Source organism: Heptranchias perlo, chromosome 34, assembly GCF_035084215.1.
Source record: "Heptranchias perlo isolate sHepPer1 chromosome 34, sHepPer1.hap1, whole genome shotgun sequence".
Classification (NCBI taxonomy): Eukaryota; Metazoa; Chordata; class Chondrichthyes; order Hexanchiformes; family Hexanchidae; genus Heptranchias; species Heptranchias perlo.
Window position 1 is genome coordinate 572,880 of NC_090358.1, and position 23,249 is coordinate 596,128.

At 44.7% G+C, this 23,249-nt stretch overlaps 1 protein-coding gene across 2 annotated transcripts in view; it reads left to right on the forward strand.

Annotated features, from left to right (window-relative positions):
* The window catches only part of bloc1s6 (biogenesis of lysosomal organelles complex-1, subunit 6, pallidin), a 32,519-nt gene extending 14,328 nt beyond the window's left edge, over nt 1–18,191 (forward strand). The window contains exons 1-4 of one of the 2 annotated variants that reach the window (XM_067971211.1): nt 173–316; nt 4,277–4,364; nt 10,125–10,211; nt 17,118–18,191. In XM_067971211.1, coding sequence (XP_067827312.1) covers nt 189–316; nt 4,277–4,364; nt 10,125–10,211; nt 17,118–17,237 — 423 coding nt within the window. In that variant the 5' untranslated portion in view covers nt 173–188 and the 3' untranslated portion in view covers nt 17,238–18,191. Of the gene's footprint in view, nt 1–172; nt 317–4,276; nt 4,365–10,124; nt 10,212–17,117 lie in introns of those variants that run through there. The other variant, XM_067971212.1, reaches the window with a different exon arrangement.
* The last annotated feature ends 5,058 nt before the right edge of the window (nt 18,192–23,249 follow it).

Genomic DNA, 23,249 nt, shown 5'->3' on the forward strand with positions numbered 1-23,249 from the left:
TACTTTGATGCACACGACAAATTATCCCAAATATTTTAATCTTGATCATGAAAGGACTTGCTTTTACAGATTTGAATGGTGCTTGAATTGATGATTGCAATATTAGAATACTGAATGAGGGTTTGTGACTTTAATCACCTACCACTTTCTGTTTTTCTTCCTGTGGCCTAGATCCCAATGAACCCAGAATGGAATTTGCGAGCTCAGGCGAGTTAATGTTTGTGAATCAGGCGACTGTGGAGAAACTGACAGAGGGCCTGATCTCTCACTATCTTCCTGACCTACAGCAATCAAAAGCTGCCCTTCAGGAACTGACGTATGTTTCTGGAAGTGTTATCCCGAGAGCATTGATTAATTATTGACTCTTTCTCCCTGTGTGTTGAGCAAATGTTTCTCTCATGAGATCAGCTATAAACCATGAGGCGATAATGTGTTGTGAGGGAATGTTAAACTGAGGCACACAGTTCAATTTGTAAGCATTATTGAACATGTGTTATGATTGTGTGGAGTACGTGCTATGGAACGGGTGTTATGATTGTGTGGAGTACGAGCTATGGAACGGGTGTTACTTGCCTTCTTGGCAGCTTCGTATTTCAAATTATCTGTTACCAAGTCATCAGTTTTCATTTTATTTGAATAGCTCTGTATTTAAATGAACAAGGGATTATAATCAGTCTAAATGATTATACTAAATTGCACAAGATGTTAATATCGGTGTTTTTCTACACAAGATAATTTCCCCATCTGACTGGGACTGATGAATACAAGGTACAAGTTCCTTAAATGGGCGAAGCTGAGACTTGCTGTGCTCCAATGGCCCGACAGTTAGAGTTCTCCACACTACAGGGATCCCACGAAAAATCTGATCCATTCCCAAAATAAGATCTCCTTACATGTACAGTTCAGCAGCTCTCCCTCCTAGGCTCTTGGAGTGCGTCTCAAGATATTTACCTCAGGAGGAGCCTCCCCAGCACAGAGCAATTCCACCATCCTGTTAGTTGTTATTTGTACCTCTTTTCTGACTACAACACTGTAGGGTAAATACTGCTCCTCACCAGTACCTGCTGAATTTACTGAGACTCCCCTGTCAGACAGGAGTTAAGGAAGGCAGCGGCTGAGGAAAATCTTGGAGTATATGGGGAGAGGTTAGGTTTAGTGAAGGGGTAAAGGTGTCTCTCACAATCAGCTCAAAGGAGGTACAGACAGCGAGGTTAAAGAGCAGAATAAGTAAAATATGGAAGGGAAAAGGATATTGAGTCTGAATGGGTCAAAGTTGCAGTGTTTATAGGCAAATATTGCAAAGCGTTAGAAATAAAGTGAGGTGACTGAAGGCAGTAGAAATTAACTGGGTGAAACTGGTGACGAAGTGCTCCAAGTTGGGAAATGTTCACCTGTGACGGAGGAGCTGGGCGGCCTTATTAATGAAAGACACAACAACAGCATTTTATCAAAGGTGGTGCTCACAGAATCTGGCTGGGTTTAGTTGAGAAATAATAAAGATTCTGTTATCATATTGGGAATATATTCCAGACCACTAAATAGTGAGAAAGAAATAAATAATGAGATTTCTAGGCAATTCAGAGAGGTTTGCAAAAGTAACAGGGCTGTAATTATGGGGGACTTTAACCAACCCACAATGAACTGGGATTGGAATTGAGATCATAATGGGAAGGGGTTCTCAGGATGTATCCAAAACTGTTTCCTCAATTAGAATGTTGCACGTCCAGTAAGGAAGGGTCTGGGTCTGGGTCTGGGCAACAGAGCAGGACATGTAAGTGACCTGAAGGTAGGAGAACACTTGGGAATCGGAGGCCAGAACTTAGTTAGGGTCACATTGGAAACAGGTAAAGAAACAAAGTCCAAGGTATTTGGATGGGAAATTAGCGAACATCTGTGGGCTGCAGGGGACCTAGCCCAGTTTGAGTGCTTAAAAAAAAATGATAGCTCAAACATTGCACTAGCAGTGGGAAATATTTAAATACAAGATGGATAAGGTACAGGTTATATACATCGCGGTCAGAGCTAGGGCAACATCAAAGGCTCAGGCTCCATGGATACCTGAGGGGGGGGGGGTGTGAGACTGTAGGAGTATCTGAGGGGGGGGGTGTATGGAGTGGGACTTTTTTTATTCGTCCATGGGATGTGGGCGTCGCTGGCGAGGCCGGCATTTATTGCCCATCCCTAATTGCCCTCGAGAAGGTGGTGGTGAGCTGCCGCCTTGAACCGCTGCAGTCCGTGTGGTGAAGGTTCTCCCACAGTGCTGGTAGAAAGGGAATTCCAGGATTTTGACCCAGTGACGATGAAGGAATGGCGATATATTTCCAAGTCGGGATGGTGTGTGACTTGGAGGGGAACGTGCAGGTGGTGTTGTTCCCATGTGCCTGCTGCTCTTGTCCTTCTCGGTGGTAGAGGTCGCGGGTTTGGGAGGTGCTGTTGAAGAAGCCTTGGCGAGTTGCTGCAGTGCATCCTGTGGATGGTCCACACTGCAGCCACTGTGCACCGGTGGTGAAGGGAGTGAATGTTTAGGGTGGTGGATGGGGTGCCAATCAAGCGGGCTGCTTTGTCCTGGATGGTGTCGAGCTTCTTGAGTGTTGTTGGAGCTGCACTCATCCAGGCAAGTGGAGAGTAGGAGTATCTGAGGGTGTGGGGTGTGGGACTGTAGGAGTATCTTATTATAAATTGGATAGCCCGGTGGTGAAGGATAGAACACTAGAGCCTGATCTTCAGTTGCTTCCAAGCCTTTATTCACAGAGCTCCACATTACACCGACACCACACCCTAGATATCCTCTCTTGTAAATGGATACAAGAGAGTTCTCAATTGATACGCACCACCTGAATACAGTTAACATTAATTTATATAAATCACATGGTGACGTTTAACATATCTGAGAGGTGGGAGTGGGACTGTATTTTATCAGTGGGTTATCGCTGGAAGAATGAAGGGGGAAGTTAAAATAAATATTTTCACACAGAGGATTATTAGAACATGGAATATTGTACCACAGGGGCTATTGATGGAGAGATTAGTACAGCATTCAAAAGGAAATTAGATAAATATTTGAAAAGGAAGAATCTAAAAAGATAATGGGGAATTGCATGGAAATGGGATTGGAATAGACACTCCCAGTTTAAGAGTTAGTACTGGGTGAGGCCTGACGGGCCGAATGGTTTCCTTCTGTAATTGATAGTGGAACCTGGGTAAAAGGTGACCTCTCATTGATTCTTGGCACGGCACAGTAAGGGCACGTCTCATTGCTAACTGCTGCACTGCACGCAGTGGGTAAAAAGTGACTATAATCTCTTCTGTCCATGCACCTGTCCATGTCAACTTAATAGAACTGAAAAGCAGGAAAGTTATGTTTAACTTGTATAGAACCCTGGTTAGACCACACTTGGAGCACTGTGCACAGTTGTGGTCTCCGTATTATAGAAAGGATATAGAGGCATTAGAGAGGATGCAAAAAAGATTCACAAGGATGATACCAGAACTGAGAGGATGTACTTAACAGGAAAGAGTGGAACACACTACCACAAGGAGTAGTTGAGGCAATAAAAACAGAAAATGCTGGAAATACTCAGCAAGTCAGGCAGCATCTGTGGAGAAAGAAACAGAGTTAACGTTTCAGGTCAATGATGAAAGGCCCTCGACCTGAAATGTTAACTCTGTTTCTTTCTCCACAGATGCTGCCCGACCCGCTGAGCGTTTCCAGCATTTTCTGTTTTTATATCAGATTTCCAGCATCCGCAGTATTTTGCTTTTCATTCCAGTGGCTGAGGCGAATAGTTGCATTTAAGAAGAAGCTAGTTAAACACATGAGGGAGAAAGGAATAGAAGGATATGCTGATAGGGTGAGGTGAAGAGGGGTGGGAGGAGGCTCTGGTGGTGTATAAACGCCAGCACAGACCAGTTAGGCCGAATGGCCTGTTTCTGTGCCGTGGACTTGATGTAACTCCTGGTGTAGACCGTTGATTGTTTGGCCACCATGTCACAGGACTGAAGATCATTTATCCATATTCTGTGGCCGATCTGTGTGGATGGGATCTAACTTCCTTATAGATGCTGAGAAGTTCCTGACTGATTAGCTTCCCACTGTAGACCTTGCTGTAGCAGAGTGTCAATGAACAGAACTACCGAAAGCAGCTGTTGAACTGTAGGGGGCAGCGTGGTTATCTGTGGAAACTGGGTGAACTAAGACAGCTTGAAATAGAACTGAGACTAGTAACAAAAAATGTTGTTGCTTTTTTTAAGACTGTTTGTATTTCAATTATTTCAGACAGAACCAAGTGGTCCTATTGGACACACTGGAGCAGGAGATCGGCAAGTTCCGGGAGTGCCATTTAGTGCTGGATATCAATGCACTTGTAAGTACTGCGTTGTATGGTGTGTGTAGATTAGAGCAACTACACGGGGGAATTGCAAAGGCTTCATAATCATAGAATCATACAGCACAGAAGGAGTCCATTCAGCCCATCATGCCTGTGCTGGCTCTTTGAAAGAGTTATTCAGTTAGTCCCATTCCCCCTGCTCTTTCCCAATGGCCCTGCAGAAACCACAAAAGCAGAATGCAAAAGGCTTATTAATGTCACCAGAACCTCACTGGGTGTAAGTGCCTTGGACTGCAGTCTAAAGCAGCTTCCACTGCATCCCCATTCCTTCTTGTCCAGGTCTGATTTACAGATGTTGGTGGGGGCTGTGATTTACAGATGTTGGTGGGGGCTGTGATTTACAGGTGGGGGGGCTGTGATTTACAGGTGGGGGGGCTGTGATTTACAGGTGGGGGGGGCTGTGATTTACAGGTTGGGGGGGCTGTGATTTACAGGTGGGGGGGGCTGTGATTTACAGGTGGGGGGGGCTGTGATTTACAGGTGGGGGGCGCTCTGATTTACAGGTGGGGGCTGTGATTTACAGGTTGGGGGGGCTGTGATTTACAGGTTGGGGGGGCTGTGATTTACAGGTTGGGGGGGCTGTGATTTACAGGTGGGGGGCGCTCTGATTTACAGGTGGGGGCTGTGATTTACAGGTTTGGGGGGGCGCGTCTGATATAGAGGTGGGGGGTGTGATTTAACAAGGAAACATAGAAAATAGGAGCAAGAGTAGGCCATTCGGCCCTTCGGGCCTGCTCCGCCATTCAAAATGATCATGGCTGATCGTCTAACTCAGTACCCTGTTCCTGCTTTTTCCCCATATCCCTTGATTCCTTTAGCATTAAGAAATATATCTATCTCCTTCTTGAATACATCTAATGACTTTGCCTCCACTGCCTTCTGTGGTAGAGAATTCCACAGGTTCACCACCCTCTGAGTGAAGAAATTTCTCCTCATCTTGGTTCTAAATGTCATACCCCGTATCCTGAGACTGTGACCCCTGGTTCTGGACTCCCCAACCATCGGGAACGTCCCCCCTGCATCTAGTCTATCTAGTTCTGTTAGAATTTTATATGTTTCGATGAGATCACCTCTCATTCTTCTAAACTCCAGTGAAGATAGGCCTAGTCGACCCAATCTCTTCTCATACGTCAGTCCAGCCATCCCAGGAATCAGTCTGGTAAACCTTCATTCCACTCCCTCCATGGCAAGGACATCCTTCCTCAGATAAGGAGACCAAAACTGCACACAATACTCCAGATGTGGTCTCACCAAGGCCCTGTACAACTGTAGTAAGACATCCCTGCTCCTGTACTCAAATCCTCTTGCAATGAAGGCCAACATACCATTCGCCTTCCTAACTGCTTGCTGCACCTGAATGCTCGCTTTCAGCGACTGGTGTACAAGGACACCCAGGTCTCGTTGCACCTCCCCTTTTCCCAATCTATCACCATTCAGATAATAATCTGCCTTTCTGTTTTTACAACCAAAGTGGATAACCTCACATTTATCCACATTATACTGCATCTGCCATGTTCTTGCCCACTCACCCAATGTGTCTAAATCACATTGGAGCGTCTTTGCATCCTCCTCACAGCTCACATTCCACCCCAGCTTTGTGTCGTCTGCAAACTTGGAAATGTTACATTCAGTTCCCTCATCCAAATCATTGATATATATTGTGAATAGCTGGGGCCCAAGCACTGATCCCTGCGGTCCCCACTAGTCACTGCCTGCCACCTGGAAAAAGACCCGTTTATTCCTACTCTCTGTTTCCTGTCTGTCAACCAATTCTCAATCCATGCCAGTATATTCCCCCCAATCCCATGTGCTTTAATTTTGCACACTAACCTCTTGTGTGGGACCTTATCAAAAGCCTTCTGAAAAGCCAAGTACACCACATCCACTGGTTCTCCCCTATCTATTCTACTAGTTACATCCTCAAAAAACTCCAGTAGATTTGTTAAGCATGATTTCCCTTTCATAAACCCATGCTGACTTTGTCCAATCCCGTTAATGCCCTCCAAGTGTTCTGTTAGCACATCTTTTATAATAGACTCAAGCATTTTCCCCACTACTGATGTTAGGCTAACTGGTCTGTAATTCCCTGTTTTTTTTCACTTCCTTTTTTAAACAGTGGGGTTACATTTGCCACCCTCCAATCTGTAGGAACTGTTCCAGAGTCTATAGAATTTTGGAAGATGATCACCAATGCATCCACTATTTCCAGGGCCACTTCCTTTAGTACTCTGGGATGCAGATTATCAGGCCCTGGGGATTTGTCAGTCTTTAGCCCCATTAATTTCCCTCGCACTATTTTTTTACTAATACTGATTTCCTTCAGTTCCTCCCTCTCACTAGACCCTTGGTTCCCTAACATTTCCAGGAGATTATTTGTGTCCTCCTTTGTGAAGACAGAACCAAAGTATGTGTTTAATTGTTCTGCCATTTCTTTGTTCCCCATTATAATTTCCTCCATTTCTGACTGTAAGGGACCTACATTTGTCTTCACTAATCTTTTTCTTTTGAAATATTTATAGAAGCTTTTACAGTCAGTTTTTATGTTCCCTGCTAGTTTACTCTCATACTCTATTTATTCCCTCTTAATCAATCTCTTTGTTCTCCTTTGCTGAATTCTAAATTGCTCCCAATCCTCAGGCTTGCCGCTTTTTCTGGCAATTTTATATGTCTTCTCCTTGGATCTAATATTATCCCTAATTTCCTTTGTAAGCCACGGTTGAGCCACCTTTCCTGTTTTATTTTTGCACCAGACAGGAATGAATAATTGTTGTAATTCCTGCACACGTTCTTTAAATATTAGCCATTGCCTATCCACCGTCATCTCTTTTAGTAAAGTTCCCCAATCTATCATAGCCAACTCGCACCTCATACTTTCATAATTTCCTTTATTTAGATTCAGGACCCTAGTTTTGGATTCAACTACTTCACTCTCCATCTTAATGAGGAATTCTATCATGTTATGGTCGCTTTTCCCTAAGGGACCCCACACAACAAGATTGTTAATTAATCCTTTCTCATTGCACAATACCCAGTCTAGAATCGCCTGTTCTCGAGTTGGTTCCTCAATGTATTGGTCTAGAAAACAATCACGTACACACTCCAGGAATTCCTCTCCCACAGTATTATTGCTAATTTGGTTTGACCAATCTATATGTAGATTAAAGTCACCCATGATTATAGTTGTACCCTTCTTGCATGCGTCTCTAATTTCCTGTTTAATGCCCTCCCCTACATCTCCACTACTGTTTGGGGGCCTATAGACAACCCCCACCAACGTTTTCTGCCCCTTGGTGTTTCTTAGCTCCACCCATACAGATTCCACATCGTGATTTTCCGAGCCAATATCCTTCCTCACTATTGCATTGATTTCCTCCTTTACTAACAACGCTACCCCACCTCCTTTCCCTTTTTGCCTGTCCTTCCTAAATATTGAATACCCCTGGATATTCAGTTCCCATCCTAGGTCACCCTGCAGCCATGTCTCCGTAATCGCAACTATATCATACCCGTTAATATCTATCTGCGCTGTTAATTCATCGACCTTATTGCGAATGCTCCGTGCATTAAGACACAATGCCTTTAGACTTGTCTTTTGAAGATTGCTAGTTTTATTTTGCACGATGGCCTTATTTGTTTTTTGCCCTTGTTTTCTCTGTCTTCCACTATTGCTTCTTCCCTTTCTGTCTTTTGTTTCTATCCTTGTTTCCCCCTCCTCTGACTCCCCGCTCAGGTTCCCACCCCCCTGCCATTCTAGTTTAAACCTTCCCCAACAGCACTAGCAAACACCCCCGCGAGGACATTGGTCCCGGTTCTGCTCGGGTGTAACCCGTCCCGCTTGTACAGGTCCCACCTTCCCCAGAACCGGTCCCAATGTCTCAGGAATCTAAATCCCTCCCTCCTACACCATCCCTGCAGCCACGCATTCATCTGGTCTATTCTCCTGTACCTATACTCACCAGCACGTGGCACTGGTAGTAATCCTGAGATCACTACCTTTGAAGTCCTGCTTTTTCATTTATCTCCGAACTCCTTAAATTCACCTTGCAGGACCTCATCCCTTTTTTTAACCTATGTCGTTGGTACCGATATGGACCACGACTACTGGCTGTTCACCCTCCCCCTCCAGAATGCCCTGCAGCCGCTCCGTGACATCCTTGACCCTAGCACCAGGGAGGCAACATACCATCCTGGAGTCACGTTTGCGGCCGCAGAAACGCCTATCTGTTCCCCTTACAATTGAATCCCCTATCACTATAGCCATACAACTCTTCTTCCTCCCCTCCTGTGCAGCAGAGCCACCCGTGGTGTCCCGAACTTGGCTCTTGCTGCTTTCCCCTGATAAACCATCTCCCCCAACAGTATCCAAAGCAGAATATCTGTGAGGGGGAAATGGCCCCAGGGGACTCCTGCTCTACCTGCCTAGTCCTTTTACTCTGCCTGGCGGTCACCCATTTCCTTTCTGCCTGCATAATCTTTACCTGCGGTGTGACCACCTCACTGAACGTGCTATCCACGATAGTCTCAGCATCACGGATGCTCCACAGCGAATCCACCCGCAGCTCCAGCTCCGAAATACGGTTAGCCAGAAGCTGCAGCTGGACACACTTCCTGCACACATGGTCGCCAGGGACACCTGTAGTGTCCATGACTTCCCACATAGAGCAGGAGGAGCATATCACGGGTGCGAGCTGTGCTGCCATGACTTGCCTTAGATTTACACTGCGTTCACCTCTCAAACTCTCCTCCCGCTCTCGGTCTCTCCTTTTACACCGTGCTCACCTCTTGGACTCTCCTGCCTCAGCTGTGACGTTGCACAGTCGTTTTCTCTTGTTGCAGGTCTGCTGCTGATTTTATCCCCACTCTCAGTCTTCTGCTGCTCAGGTCCACCGCCGCTCTGCAGAAAAAGTTCGGAAAAGCAAAGCAAAGCAGCACCTCCTTCCCACACTCACCAAACTCTCAGCTGCTCACTCTGTGCTCGGTTGCACTCACAGGCAATTTACAGGTTGGGGGGTGTGCTTTACAGACGGGGGGGTTTTACAGATGGGGGGGCGCTCTGATTTACAGATGGGAGATTTGATCACCGTGCGGTCCAGCTGTGTGATCAACATGAGGGGGTGGGTGGGACAGAGCTAAGCTGCACCTCTCCAGTAACCTGCTGGAAAATATGCCTGGTGTGTATTCCTGAATGCCCTAATTATGTATATTTTTGAAAGATTTTGTCGCTGTAAATATGCAGGTCCATCAATAGTTGGTTGGAGTTAAATTTCAAAGCCAGTTGGAGTAACAAGGATCAGTGTGGGGAGGGAATCAGGGCAGACACTCTCTCTCTTAGGCCGATTTTACCATGGATCGAAACGTGTTGTCCTCAGTAAATGTCCCTTCAGTTGGTAAATAGTAAAATCTGATGTGATTAGTCCTCATTCCCTGGCATGATTCTGATTGTTTCAAATTTTCTACTTTCCCTCCTGGTTCCTTCTTAAACTAAGGTATTACAAGGCAGAACTAGATATCAGGTCTCCTTCGTTGCAGGAACTGTTTGTTGTCCTGTTGGACTCTGCAATGCTGTGTACTCGTTTACCTCACCATTTATTGTGAATTGAATCTGTGCTGGAGCAGGAACTCTCCCTCGTAAGACTGTCTACGTTGTGTGTGTTAGTTGCTGAGTTACAGTTTTAGATGGAAACTCTGAATATGTTTAATTTTAAAAATAAATTTTGTTGATTCTTTTCCCTTTAGTTCACAGAAGCTAAATGTTACTACAATAAGCTGGTTAACATTCGAAAGGAAATGATCACATTGCATGAAAAGACAACTAAACTAAAGGTATGTTTCCCTTCACCGCATCAACCCTGGAGTCCGTCATTTCCCACCCTTTTCCAATCCCAGTAACTCTTTGCTTTCTGTCCATTAACTAACTTCCTGTTGATGCAAATAGTTCTGGAGAAATTGTTGACACTGAAGTGGGGCTGAGAATGTTGTACTGACCATTCAGGACCTTCCACTCTGCCCTTTTTGGTTGGATGTTGTGTTTCTCCCAGGTGAAGTCAGCTTGCTTAGTAGCTCCTTTCTGGAAAGTGTTTCACCAGCTTATTCTTGGCCTTGCCCATGTCCCTCTTTCAATTGGCTGCCATTTCAGTGCCTGGTGAGATTGTCTGGAGCTTCGCATCCTCATTACATGGACTGAGGGACCTTTACTTTGGGTGGGTTGCTGGCAGTTGCTTTGATTTTTGGCTCTCTTGTTCATCATTTTACCCATCCAGCTGATTCTGAGCATCTTATCAAGATATTTGAGGGGAGACTTTTTGGTCACAGGCTGGTGGTACAGCGACAGAGTAGATGCCAGGGCCTGAGAATATAGCTGGATCTGGCTCTTTAGTGTCGAGCATGATTTTCCAGCTTAGACCAGCCTAAAAGGCTCTGAAAAGAAACCATAGCTTTTAAATGGAATTAATTGAAGCTTCGCTGAATTTTCCACCCACTTACGACTGGGCACTCCTTTTGCCAATCGGGGGCAAGTCTTGGGGAAAGTCCATGGGCTGTGACCTGTCAAAGAGGTGCTAAGGCTTTTTAGGCTTTGTTTTATTTCTGGCTTCTGCCATTTTTTGATATTTTTGTTAAATATTTGGGCGATTGTAATTTCCAAGACTTTAGCAGAGGAGGTAGAACTGAAAAAAGAGAGGACATGGAAAGGAAGCTCAGGGAATCACAGGGCTTCTAAATGTTAGCTTGGATCAGTTGGCAACAGGACTTGAACACATAATCTGGGCTGACAATCCAGTACAGTACTGAGGGAGTACTACACTGTTGGAAATGCCATCTTTCAGATGAGACGGTAAACCATCTGCCTGCTCAGGTGGTTGTAAAATATCCCATGGTGCCATTCAAAGAAGAGCAGAGGTTCTCCTGGTGCCCTGATGCACTCAATGTGGCGCTAAAGGCCATCTCCTCCCTCAACCTTTTCTGCTGCCCCTTTCCAGGCTATCGCAGGGTACATTGTTCGATAAGGTGTTACACAAGATAAGGGTTCATGGGATTGGGGATGATATATTAGCATGGATTGAGGATTGGTTAACGGACAGAAAAGAGAGTAGGGATAAACAGGTCATTTTTGGGTTGGCAGGCTGTAACTAGCAGGGTGCTGCAAGGATCAGTGCTTGGGCCTTAGCTGTTTACAATATATATCAATGCCTTAGATGAGGGGACCGATGTTACAAACTGGATAGCCTGGTGGTGAAGGATAGAACACTAGAGCCTGATCTTCAGTTGCTTCCAAGCCTTTATTCACAGAGCTCCCCATCACCCACCCCACAATCAGCTCTCTTATAAATGGATAAAAGAGAGTTCTCAATTGATACGCACCAGCTGAAAACAATTAACATTAATTGATATAAATCACATGGATACACTGAACAGATTCCCTTCTCTCTAAAATAAAAACATTAAACTTTGTATTGTATATATAAACAAAAATTTCAAAAATCAAAAACTTCCATACTCTGTACAACTTATACGATTCAAAGCATTACATCGTGAGGCGACCCTTCTCCTGGAGTCCTAATAATTTCTTCGTACATGTACTTTTAGTAAAACAATCCGAAGTTGATGGCTTGAATCCTCCCATTTAATTTGAGATTTCCTTTCTCTCCAGCATTTGTTTCAAGCCAGCGAGGTCAATCCATAATCTTTCCTCACTCACATTTTTCATAGAGAGTACATTATCCCACAACGAACAATTGTCTATGGGTATACTATCTTCAGGACTCTCATTGTACAGGATGTTACCCAAAATATTTGCCAAGTAGAATCCCATATCCACTGCGTCAACCAGTGAGTCAGCAGCCACAGTACTTTTAAAATCCCTTTTTATTTTCTTAGCTTTCTGAGCTAAAGGACAACATTTCCCATTCTCACCCATAAGAAACACGATGGAACCAGCTGCACTAGAATACCCATCAGGAAGATGGGCATGTGAAGCATCGCTAAAGAAAACTAGCTTCATTTTCTTTGGGTCATCTAAGGATGGGAACTAAAGTACGCATTTATCGATATTTAATTTTTTTTTTGTAATGTTTTATTTGCCCGCAAAACATTCCCTACTATGGGGTGTTTCGTTGAAGTACTTAACTCCAACACATCTTCAGCCAGAAGTGCCGAGTGGATGATCCATCTCGGCCTCCTCCCGATATCCCCACCATCACAGAAGCCAGTCTTCAGCCAATTCGATTCACTCCACGTGATATCAAGAAACGGCTGAGTGCACTGGATACAGCAAAGGCTATGGGCCCCGACAACATCCCGGCTGTAGTGCTGAAGACTTGTGCTCCAGAACTAGCTGCGCCTCTAGCCAAGCTGTTCCAGTACAGCTACAACACTGGCATCTACCCGACAATGTGGAAAATTGCCCAGGTATGTCCTGTCCACAAAAAGCAGGACAAATCCAATCCGGCCAATTACCGTCCCATCAGTCTACTCTCAATCATCAGCAAAGTGATGGACGGTGTCATCGACAGTGCTATCAAGCGGCACTTACTCACCAATAACCTGCTCACCGATGCTCAGTTTGGGTTCCGCCAGGACCACTCGGCTCCAGACCTCATTACAGCCTTGGTCCAACCATGGACAAAAGAGCTGAATTCCAGAGGTGAGGTGAGAGTGACTGCCCTTGACATCAAGGCAGCATTTGACCGAGTGTGGCACCAAGGAGCCCTAGTAAAATTGAAGTCAATGGGAATCGGGGAAAACTCTCCAGTGGCTGGAGTCATACCTAGCACAAAGGAAGATGGTAGTGGTTGTTGGAGGCCAATCATCTCAGCCCCAGGACGTTGCTGCAGGAGTTCCTCAGGACAGTGTCCTAGGCCCAACCATCTTCAGCTGCTTCATCAATGACCTTCCCTCCACCATAAGGTCAGAAATGGGGATGTTCGCTGATGATTGCACAGTGTTCAGTTCCATTCGCAACCCCTCAGATAATGAAGTAGTCCGAGCCCACATGCAGCAAGACCTGGACAACATCCAGGCTTGGGCTGATAAGTGGCAAGTAACATTCGCGCCCCAGACAAGTGCCAGGCAATGACCATCTCCAACAAGAGAGGGTCTAACCACCTCCCCTTGACATTCAACTTCAATACCATTGCCAAATCCCCCACCATCAACATCCTTGGGGTCACCATTGACTAGAAGCTTAACTGGACCAGCTCCTGTAGCTACAGGAGCAGGTCAGAGGCTGGGTAATCTGCGGCGAGTGACTCACCTGAACTCCCCAAGCCTTTCCACCATCTACAAGGCACAAGTCAGGAGTGTGATGGAATACTCTCCACTTGCCTGGATGAGTGCAGCTCCAACAACACTCAAGAAGCTAGACACCATCCAGGACAAAGCAGTCCGCTTGATTGGCACCCCATCCACCACCCTAAACATTCACTACCTTCACCACCGGCGCACAGTGGCTGCAGTGTGTACCATCCACAGGATGCACTGCAGCAACTCGCCAAGGCTTCTACGACAGCACCTCCCAAACCCGCGACCTCTACCACCTAGAAGGACAAGGGCAGCAGGCACAAGGGAACAACACCACCTGCACGTTCCCCTCCAAGTCACACACCATCCTGACTTGGAAATATATCGCCATTCCTTCATCGTCGCTGGGTCAAAATCCTGGAACTCCCTTCCTAACAGCACTGTGGGAGAACCTTCACCACATGGACTGCAGCGGTTCAAGAAGGCGGCTCACCACCACCTTCTCAAGGGCATTTAGGGATGGGCAATAAATGCTGGCCTTGCCTGTGACACCCACATCCCATGAACGCATTAAAAAAAAACCATCAAAACTAACATCTGGTCTAGTCTGAGTGGTCAGTTGAACTGGTTGTGCAATCAAGCTTTGTAATTTCTCTGTCTCTTAAATATATATATATATAAACATCAGCTTTCGGCGATGACCCAGTACGATTCACCGGGATGGGAGTAACACTCTCGTGAACATGTTGTCAAAAGAGCCAAAATGATTTTTAAGATTACCTTCCCAGCAGTGGGAGAATCCACTCAAACATCTGTATAACCAGTTTCTGTTCAAAACCCCTGGCTACCAACCTCGCTTTAGCCTTATATTTCCCATCTGCAAGGGCTTTTTCAGTACAAACCATTCTCTGCTACCATATTACAAACTGGATAGCCAGGTGGTGAAGGATAGAATCCTAGAGCCTGATCATCAGTTGCTTCCAAGCCTTTATTCGCAGAGCTCCACATTCTTATAAATGGATACAAGAGAGTTCTCAATTGATACGCACCACCTGGATACAATTAACAACCGAGTGTAATGGATCCAAGTTTGCTGACGATGCAAAGCTAGGTGGGAAAGTAAGCCGTGAGGAGGATGCAGAGAGTCTGCAAAGGGATATAGACAGGTTAAGTGAGTGGGCGAGAAGGTGGCAGATGGAGTATAATGTGGGGAAATGTGAAATTATCCACTTTGGTAGGGAGAATAGAAAAACAGAATATTTTTTAAAAGTTGAGAGACTAAGAAATGTTGTTATTCAGAGGGATTTAGGTGTCCTTGTACACGAATCACGGAAAGTTAACATGCAGGTACAGCAAGCAATTAGGAAGGCAAATGGTATGTTGGCCTTTATTGCAAGGGGGTTGGAGTACAAAAGTAAGGAAGTCTTGCTGCAATTGTACAGGGCTTTGGTGGGACCACATCTGGAGTACTGTGTACAGTTTTGGTCTCCTTATCTAAGGAAGGATATACTTGCCTTAGAGGCAGTGTAACCAGGGTTCACTAGATTGATTCTAGATGAGAGGGTTGTCCTATGAGGAGAGATTGAGTAGAATGGGCCTATATTCTCTGGAGTTTGGAAGAATGAGAGGTGATCTCATTGAAAGGTATAACATTTTTCGAGGGCTTGACAGGGTAGATGTGAGGCTGTTTTCCTTAGCTGGAGAGTCTAGAACTAGGGGTCATAGTCTCAAGATAAGAGGGCGGCCATTAAGCACTGAGATGAGGGAACATTTCTTCACTCAGAGGGTTGTGAATCTTTGGAATTCTCTATCTCAAAGGGATGTGGATGCTCAATCGTTGAGTATATTTAAGGCTGAGATCGATAGATTTTTGGACGCTAAGGGAATCAAGGGGTATGGGGATCGGGCGGGAAAGTGGAGTTGAGGTGGAAGATCAGCCATGATCTTGCGGAATGGCGGAGCAGGCTCGAGTGGCTGTATGGCCTACTCCTGCTCCTATTTCTTATGATCTTATCTGCCAATGTGCCGCCCACTCAGGTATGAAACAGGTGACTGATGCATTTGCCAACTTGGCCAGGACATTCCCACGGAATAGCAGCCAAATGGCACAGCTTTGTTGCATATTGTACATCCCAAATAGGTGATGTGGTCTACGTTCTGTAGTGTCTCCGCTCTGAGCTTGAAGTTAATATTGGTGTTGTCCATTCCAGCTTTTGTGGTCTTTTGTTTCCTTCTGAGAACTTCAGACTGACATATTGCCCAATTTTATTGGTGGTCTTTGTATTTCTTCTGCCGTTGGGGCACCCCTGAAAGCTGCATCTCCACCTGTTTGCTGTTTCCTCCGTCTGTGACCAGTGCTTTCCTCTTTGTTCATTCACATCATCAGGTGTACGGCGAGTCTAAAAGCAGGAGAGCTGGACATGTCTTTAATTTAAACCCCTCTTGTTCTTTCCTTCACTTTAACACAACATTCCATTGTAAAATTCGTTAATGATGTTGATGCACTTCTGAGGAAATTTATTATATTGTAAAATTTACCAGATGAATGTTGGGAACACTAAGTTGGGAGGCACAGTAATTAGTGCAGATGGGAGCAGGAAGTTACAATGGGTTGTAGACAGGTTAGGTGAGTGGGCAAAACTATGGCAGATGGAGTTTAATGTAGGCAAATGTGAGGTTATCCACTTTGGATCCAAGAAAGATAAATCAAAGTATTTTCTAAATGGTGAGAAACTAGGAACTGGAGGAGCAGAGAGATTTAGAGGTCCAAATACAGAAATCACGAAAAGATAATGGACAGGTAAAAAAAATAATCAAAAACGCTAATGGAATGTTGGCCTTTATCTCAAAGGGACTGGAATACAAAGGGGTGGAAGTTATGCTCCAGAGTGTAAAGCTCTGCTTAAACCCCATCAGTTCTGGGCACCATACCCCAAGAAGGATATATTGGCCTTGGAGGGGGTACAATGCAAATTCACCAGAATGATACTCTGTGTTAAAGGGTTAAATTATGAGGACAAGTTGTATAAACTAGGCTTGTATTTTTTTGAGTTTAGAAGGTTGAGGGGTAATCTAATTGAGGTGTTTAAAATCATAAAGGGATACGATAGGGTAGATAGAGAGAAACTATTTTCTCTGATTGGGAAATAATCTTAAATTAGAGCCAGGCTGTTCAGGAGTGACATCAGGAAGCACTTTTTCACACACAGGGTAGTGGAAATCTGGAACTCTGTCCCCCAGAAGGCTGTGGATGCTGGGGGTCAATTGAGACTTTCAGGACTGAGATTGATAGATGTTTGTTAGGCAAGAGTATCGAGGGATATGGATCCAAGGCGGGTAAATGGAGTTGAGGTACAGATCAGCCGTGATCTAATTGAATGGTGGAATAGGCTCGAGGGGCTGAATGGTCTCCTTCTGGTCCTGTGTTTCTATAAATATGACTTCTTGTGAAACATTTAAAACGCTTCTTTATTCCTTTTCATCTATTTGCAGAAACGGGCTTTAAAACTTCAGCAGCAGAGACGGAAAGACGAGCTAGAGCGGGAACAACGGCGAGAAAAGGAACTGGAGCGGGAACGGCAGCTGATCGCCAAGCCTGCCAAGCTCTCCTAGCCCGGTCGGCACATCAACGCCACAGGGTCAAAGTGATGGCTTAGCTTGGAGAACAGAACAAACTCCTGCAGACAGGAATCTCTCTGCCATTTACAGGATATCTTGTGGTCCCTTCTTGATGGCTTGGAGCAGGAAACTATGGCGACTAACCTTCTGTTTGTTTCTATGTTGTGATTAATTCAAATACATAGAGTGTATAAAATTGAATGCTGTTTTTGAGGAGTGGAGATTTGCAGTGAGATTTTCTTTGGAGCTGCTGTAAGTTTTTAATACAATATTTTGAGCTCTTTAAATAATTTTTTAATCTATGAAAATCATAGAAAGTACCGTATGAGGAAAGACGGAAGGGTGAGGAACCAAATCGAACAAAGTCAATTCCAGATGACAGCAGGACCCGTATTCGTCCCACCTGAGTTCGGAGGTCACTCAGGACACAGGGGAGGTGCTGGTCCTGATTCACACAAGTTGAAATCGGATGGAAGGCAGTGTGAATTGCTATTAGTGTGTTGACTGGAAGTTGACAGTTAATTGATGAGCCTGTTTACATCTCTAGAGGCTGTCAGGATATCGGTCTGTCCTTCCGGCAAATGTTATGCTGGGTGAGAATATTTAGAATAGAAAAATTAAATTTGGAAGCTTGTTGTGACAATTGGTTTAGAAGTTTTTGTCCTTGATTAAGATCAGTTCTGGCTTTAGATGGTGTGTTGGCCAATTGGCTGATTACAACCTGAGGTTCTCAGCACTGCTCCTTGATATTGTAAGACCCAGTGAGATAGTCTGTCCCGTGTTCTATAACAGAACTGGCCTTGTATGTCAGGGAGCTCAGCGTGTCAATGTTTCACTTTGGGCCAGTGCCATATTAGCAACTAATTGTACAAATTGTTTCACATTGCATTATGTTCTGTGATTGTTATAACTTCCTGAAAACCAATAAAATTTGAACTTCTCAGCCCATTTTATAGTATCGTAGTAAGTACAGCACAGAAAGAGGCCATTCAGCCCATCGTGCCTGTGCCGGCTCTTTGAAAGAGCTAACCAATTAGTCCCACTCCCCTGCTCTTTCCCCATAGCCCTGGATTTTTTTTCCCTTCAAGTATTTATCCAATTCCCCTTTTGAAAGTTATTATTGAATCTGCTTCCACCGCCCTTTCAGGCAGTGCATTCCAGATCATAACAACTCGCTGCATAAAGATGTTTTATGACTCGCAACAAAAATATATCCCTGTGAGGACGAAAGACTCCACAAAAAGGGTGAACCAACCATGGTCAATGAAGGAAGTCAAGGATGATATCAGGTTAAAAGAAAAAGCATACAACATGGCAAAGATTACTGGTAAGCCCGAAGATTGGGAAAACTTTAAAAACCAGCAAAGGATGACTAAAAGAATAATAAAGAGGGAGAAAATAAATTGAGAGTAAACTAGCAAGAAATATAAAAACTGACAGTAAAAGCTTCTACAAGTATATAAAAAGGAAGAGGGTAGCTAAAGTAAACATTGGTCCCTTAGAGGATGAGACTGGGGAAATAATAATGGAAAACAAGGAAATGGCAGAGGAATTGAACAGATATTTTGTATCTGTCTTCACAGTAGAAGACACTAATAACATACCAATAATAGTAGAAAATCAAGGGGCAAAGGGGAGGGAGGAACTAAAAACAATCACTATCACTGGAGAAAAAGTACTAGGTAAACTAATGGGTCTAAAGGCTGACAAGTCCCCTGGACCTGATGGCTTGCATCCGAGGGTCTTAAAGGAAGTGGCTACAGAGATGGTGGATGCATTGGTTGTAATCTTCCAGAATTCACTAGATTCTGGAAAAGTCCCAGCGGATTGGAAAACCGCAAACATAACACCCCTATTCAAGAAGGGAGTGAGACAGAAAGCAGGTAACTATAGACCAGTTAGCCTAACATCTGACATTGGGAAAATGTTAGAATCCATTATTAAGGAAGTAGTAGCAGGACATTTGGAGACTCATAATATAATCAAGGAGAGTCAACATGGTTTTATGAAGGGGAAATCATGTCTGACAAATTTATTAGAGTTCTTTAAGGAAGTAACAGGCAGGGTGGATAAAGGGGAACCAATGGATGCAGTATATTTGGATTTCCAAAAGGCATCGATAAGGTGCCACATAAAAGATTATTGCACAAGATAAGAGCTCATGGTGTTGGGGGTAATATACTGGCATGGATCGAGGATTGGCTAACTAACAGAAAACAAGAGTCAGGATAAAAGGGTCATTTTCAAAATGGCAATCTGTAACTAGTAGGGTGCCGCAGGGCTCAGTGCTGGGGCCTCAACTATTTACAATATATATCAATGACTTGGATGAAGGAACAGAGTGTCTTGTGGCCAAATTTGCTGTTGATACAAAGATAGGTGGAAAAGCAAGTTGTGATGAGGACACAAAGTGTCTGCAAAGGGATATTGACAGGTTAAGTGAATGGGCAAAAATTTGGCAGATGGAATGTGGGAAAATGTGAAGTCATCCACTTTGGGAGGAAAAATAAAAAAGCAAAATATTATTTGAATGGAGGAACACTACAAAATGCTGCGGTACAGAGGGATCTGGGTGTCCTTGCACATGAAACACAAAAAGTCAACATACAGGTGCAGCAGGTAATCCGGAAGGCAAACGGAATATTGGCCTTTATTTCTAGGGGGATGGAGTATAAAAGCAGGGAAGTCATGCTACAACTGTACAGGGTGCTGGTGAGACCACACCTGGAGTACTGCGTACAGTTCTGGTGACCTTATTTAAGGAAAGATATACTTGCATTGGAGGTAGTTCAGAGAAGGTTCACTAGGTTGATTCCGGGTATGGAAGGGTTGTCTTATGAGGAAAGATTGAGTTTAGAAGAATGAGAGGAGATCTTATTGAAACATATAAGATTCTGAGGGGACTCAATAGGGTAGATGCTGAGAGGATGTTACCCTTCATGGGGGAATCTAAAACTAGGGGGCATAGTCTCAGAATAAGGGGTCACCCGTTTAAGATGGAAATGAGGAGGAATTTCTTCTCCCAGAGGGTCGTGAATCTTTGGAATTCTTTACCCCAAAAAGCTGTGGAGGCCGAGTCATTGAATACATTCAAGGCTGAGTTAGACAAATTTTTGATCAGCAAGGGAGTCAAAGGATATGGGGAAAGGGCGGGAAAGTGGAGTTGAGGTAAAAAATCAGATCAGCCATGATCTCATTAAATGGCGGAGCAGGCTCGAGGGGCCAAATGGCCTCCTCCTGCTCCTATCTCTTATGGTCTAAAAAATGTCACCTCATGTCGCCTCTGGCTCTGTTGCTGATCACCTTAAATCTGTGTCCTATGGTTACAGACTCTTCTGCCACTGGAAAAAATTTCTCCTTGTTTACTCTATCAAAACCATTCATGATTTTGAACATCTCAATCAAATCTCCCCTTAATCTTCTGTTTTAAGGAGAACAATCCCAGCTTCTCCAGTCTCTCCACATAACTGAAATCCCTCATCCCAGGTACCATTCCAGTAAATCTCCTCTGCACCCTCTCCAAGGCCTCCACATCCTTCCTAAAGTGCGGTGCCCAGAATTGGACACAATACTCCAGCTGAGGCCTAACCAGTGTTTTATAAAGGTTTAGCATAACTTCCTTGCTTTTGTTCTCTGTGCCTCTATTAATAAAGCCCAGGATCCCATATGCTTTTTTAACAGCCTTCTCAACTTGTCCTGCCACCTTCAAAGATTTGTGTACATATATCCCCAGGTCTCTCTGTTCCTGCACCCCCTTTAAAATTGTACCATTTAGTTTCTATTGCCTCTCCTCATTCTTCCTACGAAAATGCATCACTTCACACTTCTCTCTGTTAAATTTCATCTGCCATGTGCCCATTTCACCAGTCTGTCTCTGTCCTCCTGAAGTCTGTTACTATCCTCCACATTGTTTACTACATTCCCGAGTTTCATGACATCTGCAAACTTTGAAATTATAGCTCTATACCCAAGTATAGGTTGTTAATATATATCAAAAAGAGCAATGGTCCTAATACTGACCCCTGGGGAACACCACTGTATACTTCCCTCCAGTCTGAAAAACAACATTTCTACAACAATAGTTGTTTTGACTGAGGTTAAGTTTTTACTGGTCCAGTTTTGTTTTTAATAAAATAACTTTAGAATCATAGAAGTTTACAACATGGAAACAGGCCCTTCGGCCCAACATGTCCATGTCGCCCAGTTTATACCACTAAGCTAGTCCCAGTTGCCTGCACTTGGCCCATATCCCTCTATACCCATCTTACCCATGTAACTGTCCAAATGCTTTTTAAAAGACAAAATTGTACCCGCCTCTACTACTGCCTCTGGCAGCTCGTTCCAGACACTCACCACCCTTTGAGTGAAAAAATTGCCCCTCTGGACCCTTTTGTATCTCTCCCCTCTCACTTTAAATCTATGCCCCCTCATTATAGACTCCCCTACCTTTGGGAAAAGATTTTGACTATCTACCTTATCTATGCCCCTCATTATTTTATAGACTTCTATAAGATCACCCCTAAACCTCCTACTCTCCAGGGAAAAAAGTCTCAGTCTATCCAACCTCTCCCTATAAGTCAAACCATCAAGTCCCAGTAGCATCCTAGTAAATCTTTTCTGCACTCTTTCTAGTTTAATAATATCCTTTCTATAATAGGGTGACCAGAACTGTACACAGTATTCCAAGTGTGGCCTAACTAATGTCTTGTACAACTTCAACAAGACATCCCAACTCCTGTATTCAATGTCCTGACCAATGAAACCAAGCATGCTGAATGCCTTCTTCACCACCCTATCCACCTGTGACTCCACTTTCAAGGAGCTATGAACCTATACTCCTAGATCTCTTTGTTCTATAACTCTCCTCAACGCCCTACCATTAACGGAGTAGGTCCTGGCCCGATTCGATCTACCAAAATGCATCACCTCACATTTATCTAAATTAAACTCCATCTGCCATTCATCGGCCCACTGGCCCAATTTATCAAGATCCCGTTGCAATCCTAGATAACCTTCTTCACTGTCCACAATGCCACCAATCTTGGTGTCATCTGCAACTTTACTATGTTAATTGTTTATAAAATTTCTATTAGAGAAAAAATATATTTTTTCCCCACTGATTCTCTCCTGGGAGGCTTTTAACTCGCTCCTGAGATCTGGTTCCCTGCACCCTGCTCACCTCCCGTACTACTCACCTCCAGTCCCACTCCCTAGTGGCCACTATTCATGTGTGAGCCTTGACGATGAACTTTGGTAAGATACTCAACAATGGGGTTTTGCTCATTTTTACCGTGATACTGGAATAAATTTCCCCGGGGTGGACAGTAAGTGCTTGACCGTATTTGTTGCTGTGCTGGTGCACACAGTTCTATTGGCCTCTCACCATCACAGGATTGGCTGCTATCACTTGGTGCTGGATATTAATACAATGTCAGAGCCCAGCCTGACCCAGTGGGTGCAAGGGCCAGTGACAGCTCCCTGACCACTGCCCGACCCAGTGGGTGCAAGAGCCAGTGACAGCTCCCTGACCACTGCCCGACCCAGTGGGTGCAAGAGCCAGTGACAGCTCCCTGACCACTGCCCGACCCAGTGGGTGCAAGAGCCAGTGACAGCTCCCTGACCACTGCCCGACCCAGTGGGTGCAAGAGCCAGTGACAGCTCCCTGACCACTGCCCGACCCAGTGGGTGCAAGGGCCAGTGACAGCTCCCTGACCACTGCCCGACCCAGTGGGTGCAAGGGCCAGTAACAGCTCCCTGACCACTGCCTGACGCGAGCACAGCTAACTCAGCGCAGGCTGAGAATCAAAGCCGGGCCTCCGTCTTCTTTGTGGTTCGGCACTGACTGCACTATTGAAGATCAGGAAAACCTGGAGAAATGTTCTTAAAATACTCTTTCGTAGTTCAGCTATTACAGTTTATTGGACAGTGAGGCCTGGAATTTCCTGTGGGTACAACCCGGAAACCCATTCTGACAGTCAAGTTAGACTCAAGTTTCCTGCCAATCTC